Below are 11,454 nucleotides of genomic sequence, written 5' to 3'. Positions count from 1 at the left end.
CATCGATTCACTGAAGCTAGCGTGTAATGTGTTATATTTTTTTGCCTTTATTTCTCTATCTTTAAATCCCATGTAAATCTTGATGGGATTTATGCTTTAGGGATATTCTACCTGTGTGAAATTTAGATGGTTTTTATTTAAGTATTTCATGTATTTTTTGCCACAGACAGAGTTAGACTAATTTATTTGAATTTGCAGAATTCAACACTGATTTAATCCCCTAGGTTTAAACACCGGTTTAATTCACCTGAAGATTAAGCTACCGAGTTTTATTCACCTGAAAGATTAAACACCGAGTTTAATTCACCTGAAGATTAGACACCCTAGTTTAATTCTTACAGAAGATTAAACACCGTTTAATTCACCTGATTAGATCACTGATTTTAATTCATCTGATTACTGCCACTTATGTGGGTTTTGAAACATCTGGATATGAAAATTCTAAAGATTTGTGCAAATCCTGTAAAGTGTAAGCCTTACAATTTTTGGCAACTAGGTGATCCATAAATTTGTTCAAAATCTCAGTATTGGTACTCGCAAGGATCTGTTAATAAATACTAAGTAGTCCTTGATGGACTCGTTTCATAAATGTGAAAAAGACTGTAAATGTAAACTGAAAATATCGTAAGGTGGACGTGAGAATAAACTGCTTCACTGTCCCTGCTAATACAATATTAACATTGCTTTTGGGTTAGGTAGGATATAAATTTTCGTGTGTTGGCCCGCAGAAAAATACCCAAATCGTAATGCAGCCCATGACTGAGGAAAGGTTGCCCATACCTACCCTAAAGGTTTCCAGAGTTTATGATCAGTCAGCTGTTTCCATGATCTGTTCCTTCCTGAATATCTCATTTAGCTCAAGAAGTTACTGGTGGTGTCATCATATCTAGATTGTTTTATAGTATTTCAAGTACCCTGTACTAAAGAATCATCGTCAGGATAGTGTGTTAGCCAGTAAGTTCACCTGTACACTGATGATTCAAGACATTAATTATAATAATACAGTTTGTCAAAAGTTTCCTTTAAAGTCTAAATAAAACTTTTATGTAGCTTCAAGCAGAGCTCATTCAAGTTTTAATCATCACTTTAATTCTCTTAAAATTTTCGAATGGCAATTAAAGACAGCTAGCAGTGTTGAGAACCACATATAATAAATATAATTTAATAACATGTACAAGTTTGGTCAAGTGGCAATATAAAACTGTTACACAGAACACAAAATTTTCCCTGAATACACCCCCAAATTTTTTTATTTTTCATCAGGAAGCTTTACTTTCTACAGTTATTTACATACATTCTTTAATTACCGAGATTAATGACAATAATAGGTACAAAATCCTGATCCCTAATTTATAGTCTTGTTGTTTTGCCAATGTTAAGCACTTTGGTAGCAAGAAACTGTGTTCGAGACACTTTTTATGATGCTGGATGGTTCTCCTTATTTCCTTCATCAGATGGATTCTTATTTGGATTATCAGGCTTCATGGCTGGGAAGAAGAGAACTTCCTTGATGTTATACGAGTCTGTCAGGAACATGGTCATACGGTCAATGCCCATACCCCAGCCTCCTGTTGGAGGTAGACCATATTCCAAGGCTGTGCAAAAGTTTTCATCTACCATTTGTGCCTCATCATCACCTGCGGCCTTGTCTTGGGCCTGCTGAGCAAATCGCAACCTTTGATCTAACGGATCATTTAATTCGGTGTAGGCATTGACAATTTCCTTCTTGGCAACAAAGAGTTCGAACCTCTCTGTGAGACCCTTAATGGAGCGATGGTACTTTGCAAGTGGACTCATAACCTGTGGATGATCCATAATAAATGTTGGGTTAATGCATTGTTCCTCCAAAAGATCTCCTACCAACTTGTCCAAGAGTCGGGCAGATGTACGAGGAGCTGGACACTCTACCCCATGTTTTTCACAGAGGTCACTTAGTACCTTGCGAGCTTCTTCAGTGTTCAGCTTGTCTGGTTCTGGTAGTTTTGTGTTTAGGGCTTTCTCAAGCTCTGGGAACATACATAGTCTTCTATAAGGGGGCTTAAAATCTATTTCCCATTCTTCACCCTCTGAACCAGTTGGATGGAATTTCACTTTATAACAACCAAAGATGCTGTACACCATACCTGATATCAATTTTTCTGTAAGCTCAATCAAGTCATTGTAATCTGCATATGCCATATAAAACTCCAAGGTTGTAAATTCAGGATTGTGCGTAAGGTCAATGCCTTCATTCCTGAATTGTTTCCCAATTTCATAAACTCTATCAATGCCACCAACAATCAGCATCTTTAGATAAAGCTCTGGAGCAACCCTCAAGAAGAGATCCATATTGAGTTCATTATGGTGAGTGACAAAGGGTTTGGCAGTTGCTCCTCCAGCAATCATATTCATCATTGGAGTTTCTACTTCCAAGAAACCTAAATCATCAAAGAATTTCCGAGCATAAGATACAATGTTGGAACGGATAATAAACTTCTTGCGAATGTCAGAGTTAATGATGAGATCAAGGTACCTCTGCCGATACCTGGTCTCTTGATCCTTGACGCCAAAATGAAGGTGTGGCAACATGTGAAGGCAGGGAGCCAAAACCTGGATTTTTGTGGGTCTAATGGATAACTCGCCTGTTTTGGTGCGTACACCAATACCTGTGACACCAATGATGTCTCCTCGACGAATTTTGTCACAATCTTGTAAGAAGTCTGCCTCATTCCCATAAGATCTCATATTTGCCATAACCTGGAAAAAAAATCATATAAGCACAAAATGTTGGAAAAAGCTTCATACGCACTTAACCACGCTAAGGAGAGGGTAGCATTCTGCCATGCATCTATCAACTGCCATGTATTTACCTGTAACTATCAGCTACACCAGTAAACCCTTGATAATTCAGAATATTTGATAACTCAGAATGGTTAGAGCTGCATATATTCCTAGTTATTAAGGGTTTACTTAAGCAATTTTTAAAACCACATTCTTGTGACCAAACTTCAAGATACTCTCTGCCACAATCATATGCCCAATGGCATATATACAACTCAATACTTCCAATCCTCTCCACCTCACTCATTCTATTACCATGTATCCTCATCCTCCTACTCTTTTGTCTTTCTCTCCCCTCACATACATCAAAATTCTACTTATCTCATATCAGTTATTCCCTTACATACACACCAATAGGCTAATGTACAGTAGGGCTCACTAAAGAAGATGTGTCAATATATAAACGAGTAACAATAGAATACTTCCCCTCATAGTATATCAAGAGGAAAAACATTATATGCCATCATCAAAAGATAAATAAACCAGAACTTTGCTACTTATAGGTGTGAAGCCAGTGACCTGAACAGAGGCTCTGCAGCCATACAGTACATATGGATAGGTTTGTTCGTATCTGTGAAAGTTGGCAAGTCTGATATTTGTATTAGGTAATGCATTGTTCTTAAAATTTTTATCATAAATGAGTTAATCACAAGAATGATGTGATATCAACAGCATAAATAGTGAGAGAACCTAAAATATAACTAACAGCAAGTTCTGCATCCTACCTGTAATTTAACATCTTCTCCTCGCAAGTCATAAAACCGCAGCTTTTGACTACTTGATCTGATAGCATGAATTCTTCCTGACACGGAGACCTCTTCCTTGCCTTCATCCCCTGGTCCAAGGTCGTCAAAAGTCTTGAGGAATTCGGCGAGTGAGGTGGAGACATGGAACTTGTGGGGGTACATGACCTTGCCTCCATCTTTCTGCTGCTGCACATACTGGGTCCTCAGTTTCAGGTACTCATTAGCACTGATTTCTTCTTCATTTGCCTGAAATAATTAACCTTTGATACTCATTCCTTTCTATAAAAATTTGCCTGCCTCCATTAACTAAAACAACCTTTACAAAATGACAATGAGATTATAACTAAATGACACTTTACATATTAAGAATAATAGGTAATGAATGCTACTACTTTCATTATAATTTAAGTCTCCTTAGTATACCTGTTTGATATGTAAAACATGACTTACCTACAATTATTTTACCTATGACAGCCTTCTCATGTTATGGTGCACAGTGGCTGAAATAAAGAGCAACTCAAGACTTTTCCATCATTCACTCCTCATAACTGACATAGATTTGTTCCATTACTATAGTGTTTTTATTCCACAAAATCCCCCCCCCCCAGCCAAGAAGAACACTGGCTATAATCTTCCCTCATAATACAGACTGCAGGAGAACATTAACTTTTCTAAAACAAACTTATCAAAGTAAGAAAGGTGAAGTATTCCTCACCTTCTTAGTCTCGACTGGTTTTTGGGATTCCCTTTCTGCCTTTTCCTGGGCTTTCTTCTCTGCTTTTAGTCTTCTTTTCTGCTCACTGCAATAAATAAATTTAGAAATGACTTCAAGAACAGGCAGCTCAGGGCTTATATGAAGGTGGTAAAGTGAAACCAGAAAGGGACCAAATAGACAAAAAATACACAAACAAATGCAACACAGCAAGAAAACTGAGAAGTTTAATTTAATTTTAAAAGTGATGTAACACAGAATAATGATTTATGAATGTGTACACAAATAAATAAAAACATAGAAGTGACATAATGGTAAGTTCAAGTACCTTTATTCAAGGTTAGCACCATGCTATCATAGTGAGCTGACACTGAGATATGAGAGTATCCTGCATCTAACAACGGACCTCAATTATTTTGTTTTCATTTAACCAATATTAGTCCAGTACAGCTACTCCCCGACTTACAACCTACTTGGCTTACAACCACCCAGACATACGACCGCCTCAGTCGTACCAAAATTTTGTCAAATTACGTATTTTCGAGTCCCAACGTCAGTGATTGCGCTGTGTAGTGACAAAATTTTCGTTTGTAATTCACTTTAAAATGGCTGGCTAGCTTAAAAGTGAGAGTTTTGTGGTGCTTATTTGGAAAAAGAGACACCCATTTTAGATTTTCTATGCATTATTTAAGCATTTTCGACTTACGACCTGGATTTGGGTCCTTAACCCCGTTGTAAGTCGGGGAGCAACTGTACTTTCAAATACTGTAGAGTATTTCAAGAGTCAACCTTGTGTTTCAGCACTTGGGGTCTAAAAATGGATTTTGTTCAAATTTCATACAAAGGTACTATTTTACATGCTGATTAAAGATCTGGGTTCACGATTTAAAAATTCGAGTACCTGTAATTAGCATTAATTAATGACCTTTGAAGTAATTAAAGAAATTTAGAATACAACACTGTAAACATACCAGTAAATAATGATGCTCAAGGTACTGTACAGTATTGGACTATCTATTCAACGACACAATACTTATTTATAAATTCGCTACTGTACATGCAAAGTACTGTGATGATATTTTTTTATATTTTGTGATTACAGTAAATCTAATGTCCAAATGAGTTTGTGTGAGTGTGTTGAACCAAAACTTTTGACATTGTTTACTAGCAGGCCTAAGGTAACCGATGGGTGATCCCACCAAAGAAAATGTCCAGTTTTCAAGAATTTATGTTTGTAAGATGTGGATTTTAGGGTCTGTACTCTATTTTCAGTACCAACTTAAATCAATGTTCTAATTGCCTTCATTAAAATGTAAAAACATAAATAAAACTGAGTTTATAAAGCCACACACACACAAAAAAGGGCTCAATGGCCAGTTAATTTTTGAAGTCTGATAAACCAAATGTATTCACAACCTGTCATAATAAAAGTAAATGCTGCATAAAGCAACATCACAAGTAAATGCTGCATAAAGCAACATCACTCTGATGTCTAGAGCAAGAAGCCTAGGTACTGTACAGTAATTCACATGACAAACAAGGTATAACATCACCAGTCACTAGTAGAGAGTGTGGGGGAAACATCTCAAGCAGCACAATCAAACTTTGTGGAAGTGAATTTTTTTACAAGTTTTATCATCATCCAGCCTCTCCTAACTGCTGATGGGACATTAACATCAAAGTACTCACATCTCTACTCTACTCTTACTGAACACTAGACTCATATGTGTTAATTTCTCTTCCTTACTAGTGTCATGATTGTAAGGGATCAAGTTTCTTCTCTAACTCTCTTAAACACTCTGGGATGTATGCTATCATGGCCACGGCCTTTATCAACCTTTAGTTTAGATAATTTTGTTCTAATACTCTCCTGAGGACTTTATACCCCATTGCTGTACTCCAACTACTTTTCATTATAAATAGGTACTGTAAGTTACAGGCATCCTCTCTTGTAAACTCTGGGGAAAATAACTCATTTAATGCCTCCTCTTTGTCCTGGTTTGAGCTGGTGTATCAAATGTCTATATACAAATAATTATATTTAGAATATGCTGCTTTTAATGTTTCACCCACCTACTGGTAGAGAATAAGAGGTTGTTGTTGCTCGGGGAGACGTTGGCCATACACTGACTCCTGGCCCATGGGGCTCCAAGTGCTCCTTGGACCACCGCCCTCCTCACAAACTCCAACAACTCCTTCCTCATTGTTGCTAATACCAGGTGCTCACCTGGAATGTCTGGTACTGGTTAAAGTTACAACTGATGGCAATTATATACTACAGGCATCCCCAGGGTTACGGAAGGTATGTGTCCTTGAAAATTTGTCCGCAACGTGAAACTAATTTTCCCATTGACTTCCATTATATAATTGGAGATGTGTTCCCAAGGGAATATTTTCGGCAAAAGACGTAATACAAGCACATTTATGAATTAAAATATTTTTTAACACATACATTGAATAATTTATATATGATAATAAATACTGTATACAAAACACTTGAATTTAACTTACCACAAACGATGATGAGTGCTGCATTAGGTGAGGTGGTGCAATCAGAATTACTGAGTGGAAGATGGAGGGGCACTACTGGCCCCTGCCTCACCCTATACAGTATTGTACCAACCGCCAAGAAATCCACACAAAATAAATTTTATAATTTCCGGTTTTTTTCCCTAATAGTATTGAAAAAAAAAAATAATAATAATAATTTCCCAACTTCCGTAAGGGCGAATTTTTTGTCCGGATCCCAAATTTATTGGTCATAATTTACAAAATCCGTAAGAGCGAATTTCCATAATCCAGGGGATGCCTGTACTGTACCAGCATATGTTGAGAATACTGTAGTAAATTTTTGCAAGTATTATCATACAAGGTCAGGAAGAGGGTTCTAGGAGGATTTATCACCAGTTAAGTATAGGTGTATAAACTTAACCTAACTTAACCATGGCTTCATCACCCCCAAAATAAAGATACAGTGGTCCCTCAGTTAACGAGATTTCAGTTAACGAGTTACCTTCCATAAGATTCTTAACTTCGGTTAACAAGCAATCCCTCGATTAACGAGTTTCTTACAAGCCAACCTGAACATGTTTTCGCTTGCATTTGGCGGTCCACCAGCTGTAGTATTAGTCCGCCAATACAGTAATCGGTTCTAGGCCTTAAATTCCTTACCATTTTAGTAAATATCAAGAAGTTTATACTATTCAATAATTTTAAAAGTTTAATGCTAAATTTTTTTGTCATTTTAACAATTACTGAACATTATTGAAGGTAAGGTCACTAGTTTTATGCGCGCCATCCAGCCTGCCAACACACCATACAGGCGTCAGTCTTTGTGTCTTTTCAGTGGAGGTAACATCTTGCTCGAGACTCTTCAACTAAACGCTTTTTTCTGTGTTTGCAAGCAAATTATTGGTCATTTTGAAATTTATTTTACATATTGACAATATATAATGCAGTGCAGTGTTGATTTAAAGAAAATAATCTTGAATTACACCAAGAGAGCTAAAATTTTATGGGTGAAATGGTGCCATGGGGTGACTTCTCTTCCACCCCAATGCCTTCTCTTCTCCCTTCTCCTCCACCCCCATTCTTATTCCCATCATCATCATCATCATCCAGGAGCCTTCTACATACACAACTCAAAGTAAATGTACTTTTCTACCTTTTTTGTTGAATTTAGGCAATTTTCGGTGAGCTGGAACCTATTACCCAAAAACCCATTGAAACGATGGTTTCGGTTAACGACCAACCTTCTAGAACAGATTGTGCTCGTTAACCGAGGGACCACTGTACTGTATAATTATCAAAATTTAGTCAATATAACACAGTAATCAATAGATCAGTGATGAATTGTCCACCCACCCAAGAAGAATACTGTACTTAAAGATATGGTGGAGCTACAGTACTGTCCATATGGGCAGGTGACAGACTACATTCCGCTAAATGTGTAATTAGATGAAATTACAAATGACAAATTATACACCTACAAGCTGAAGTTATGAGAAAAACTACATTTTTCCCTCTAACAAATTTGCACTGAAAACTGATACAACAAATGAACTACAGTATAGTCTGCATTTACGCGGATTTTGTTTACGCGTTTGGTCATTTACGCGGTGCCTTGCCAGAATGTAAATGCTTTAATTACGCGGTAAATTTGGTCATTTGCGCTGGCAGGGTGCGCACAAGGTCGCCCAGTCATCAAAACATTACCGAGTTCTTCACCCGTCACCCACCACAGCCGGCCCAAGTCAGTGATAGTGAGGATATGGACTTATATGGACTTTGAGGGGGTTTGACAAAGAAGCCCTGCAAGCCTCTGTGGTGGATAGTGATACAATTGATACAAGTGATACAGGCGAGGGCCAATAATCTGCCCTCTGCCTCGGAACCAACCCCCCATCCCTGTGTGCCCAGCCATCTCTTCTACTTACGTAAGTGTTAAAAAACCTAATATTATTGATATTTCTCTTAAATATTAATTGTGTGTGCATACCATCGTAAAATTAAGATGTTATTTTTAGAACAACGTACGTATTGTGTCGGAAAAAGTGTAGTTTGGGGGCGGCCCAGTCTCTATTTCAATTAATCCCACATGTTCTGTTATTTCGTTTACGTGTTTCTCGTTTTACGCGGACCTCCACAGGTTCAATTGACCGCGTAAATGCAGACTATACTGTATACTACTGTACCTTGTTACAGCGTACAAGATGCAAAATACAATAACACACTGTATTATTATTAGTGTACCGGTTTCCTTAAAACTATAGAGGATATTTTGCAGTGACCGGTTAAGTTCCTACTAACACTATTTTACCTTGAGTGTGCCGATGGCAAAGTACTTTCTGTTTTATATGACAGGGGGGTCCGCTCCCCAGCTACGAAGTTAGGTAAGGTTAGGTAGGTTTCTTTGCTTGGTTTGTTAGGTAAGGTTAGGTAGGTTTCTTTGCTGAATTATGGTTAGTTATGTTTACAACTACACAGCGATTGACTCTCAAAGAAATAAATGTCAAATACCCCCAGTCACAGTCAAATATAGTTCTTGCGTTGTTTGCCGGTAGTGAACGATTAGCCAATCAGAACACTCATGGTAAAATAGCATTAGTAGGAACTTAGCTGGTCACGGCATAATATCCACTGCCTAAAAAATCTGGCCAGTTAATTGCTGAAGAAAATGATTAATGATATTGTAAGCGATAGGTATTTTGTAAATTTGTAGAATTTATTACTGGTACTGTGTATTGTATGTTGAACAAGTTTGGGTATTTTTATAATATAGTTCACACAACATTCCTACCCCAAATCTTTCATCACACTCGAAAAAGACATCTAATTTTAAGATAATTTTTTTCTATTACATTACTGTTGGAAACGTATAATAACAGAGATAGCGCATGCCAAATCTTTCTCTAATTAATTCCATTAATCTTCAGCCATTATCGCCTACCCAACCTCCCACTCAGCGTGTTGCCTTCATAAATCATCATGCGCCTTCATTCTCGTACACGTCAAGCAGCCAATCACAAGCGTTATATTTTTGCCACCAATTAAAATGAAGTGTGGTTTCTGCTTTTAGAATTCGCTGTATTTTTTTGCCCAATCAGATTCGATTGTGATTTTGGGTCTCTCATGCTTCGAAATTCAAATTAATTTCCGACCATGGAAGTCTGCGATGGGTGTCACTTCAATTATATGGAGTTAATTGCGCATTTAGGGGGAAAAAACGAACAAGCAATAGCATTTTTAGATCTCATGGAGTTCTCCACCTCCCAAGCCTACTCGAATTTGTGATTCCAATTCGGAAAAAGGTAAGAAATAACAGTGATTCTCTCATATGGTGAGAGTCTGGTTACAGAAAAACACAGTGAGTTAGGTTAGGATAGGCCAGGTTAGGTCACCCCCCAAAAAGGTTAGGTTTATATGTTTTTCTAGTGCTTTTTTGATGTATTTTGTATTCACTTGGCCATGATTTTTGTTGGAAAATGCTTGTTTCTCTCCCCCACCCAAACCCCGGTTCCCAACAGGTTCCCTTATCTTGTTGGGGGTATAAGGGGGGCGATAACTAAAAAACAGGCAATTTCCGACGGAAATCAAAGTTAGAAACAATAAAAAAATACACTAGAAAAGTCTTGACTTTCTAACAGACTTGTGTGAACTACTATAAATTTACCCAAGTTTGGTTAGGTTAGATTAGACTAGGTTATGTTTAGGGCAGGTTAAGTTTTGGTTAGGTCAGGTTAAATTTGGGTTAGGTCAGGTCAGATTAGGTTCCTTTCTGTGCATAATCTACAACACTAATTCTTTTTCCGTGTAAGGTAATGCCATAAATAATCATCCTGGCCAATATACGGTCCATAATTACCGTAAACCCATCAAGATACACCCCAGCTGGATTCCCGAACTGAGCAAATTCCAAAACCGCGCGAACCACTGCCGCCACTCCTTCCCATGTTCATTCACCTATTATGTATACTAATATAACCCGTAACAAAGAGATTACAGCTTTTTTTACTATACTACTACACCATGAACCACACAGTACTGTATAGGGATACAAGCAGTACAAAATATATTATTACAAGACAATGAACTTCCTCTTTGCAACCACATGTACCGACACCACAGACGACCTCATATTTCAACATGATCTACACTACAAAACAATGATCTATTAACATCCCTTTATTATAATCATCTTATATTTGCTTCTCGATAATGGTATGTGAGGAACTACGTGAGAGTTATGTCATAAAACTTACTTTTTGGAGACCTTCTCGTCGCCCGTGTCCGCCATGGTCTTCCTGGCTGTGTTGTGTGCCACTGACACCTGAGGGCCGCTGTTAGCATATTACCACGAACAACATTATATTATTCCCGAATTTACCAAAAAAAATATTAATTTTGGATAGGTTTAATTATTTAGTTTCCGATGTATCTGTTTATTAAATGTCTATACAGTATACGTTTAATTGGCCAAGAAGTTTGTGTTACATCCCCTAATCCCCACCCACTATAAAATAAGTCCCTTAAAGTTTATACTTTGAGATCCTTCCTTATGAGTCTCCGCTAACTAGAAAAATACATGTACCCAAGGTGTCCAAATTAAACTCTGATCATGCCCCTAATCTTCATGTCTAATGCTATTTTCGTCAACGACATGGTTCGTGGCATTTT

The 11,454-nt window shown here is 37.5% G+C and overlaps 1 protein-coding gene across 4 annotated transcripts; it reads right to left on the bottom strand.

Annotated features, from left to right (window-relative positions):
• Positions 1–1,129: 1,129 nt before the first annotated feature.
• Positions 1,130–11,113, bottom strand: LOC121868430 (lysine--tRNA ligase-like). Of its 4 annotated transcripts, none has more exons than XM_042369084.1 (5): positions 11,040–11,113; positions 6,352–6,520; positions 4,282–4,366; positions 3,546–3,812; positions 1,130–2,736 (listed from the first exon to the last, which is right to left on the bottom strand). In XM_042369084.1, exons 2-5 carry the CDS (start codon positions 6,480–6,482, stop codon positions 1,417–1,419), a joined length of 1,803 nt encoding a protein of 600 aa, XP_042225018.1. In that variant the 5' UTR covers positions 6,483–6,520; positions 11,040–11,113; the 3' UTR covers positions 1,130–1,416. The 4 variants fall into 4 exon arrangements, with proteins under 4 accessions (XP_042225018.1, XP_042225008.1, XP_042225026.1 ...); XM_042369074.1 differs by having other exon boundaries at positions 6,352–6,514; positions 11,040–11,097; XM_042369092.1 differs by having other exon boundaries at positions 6,352–6,505; positions 11,040–11,095.
• Positions 11,114–11,454: the final 341 nt, after the last annotated feature.

Source organism: Homarus americanus, unplaced genomic scaffold (genome assembly GCF_018991925.1).
Source record: "Homarus americanus isolate GMGI-L3 unplaced genomic scaffold, GMGI_Hamer_2.0 scaffold32583, whole genome shotgun sequence".
NCBI classification, from domain to species: Eukaryota; Metazoa; Arthropoda; class Malacostraca; order Decapoda; family Nephropidae; genus Homarus; species Homarus americanus.
The sequence above is the reverse complement of the archived record's forward strand: the minus strand, read 5'-3'. Positions and strand labels throughout refer to the sequence as shown.

Coding starts and splice junctions, on each gene's coding strand:
- LOC121868430 (XM_042369084.1), bottom strand. CDS start 6,482: ATGAGGAAGGAGTTGTTGGAGTTTGTGAGGAGGGCGGTGGTCCAAGGA. Junction 4,367..6,351: donor CTCTTATTCTCTACCAGTAG/GTGGGTGAAACA, acceptor TATTTATTGCAG/TGAGCAGAAAAGAAGACTAA. Junction 3,813..4,281: donor AACCAGTCGAGACTAAGAAG/GTGAGGAATACT, acceptor TAATTATTTCAG/GCAAATGAAGAAGAAATCAG.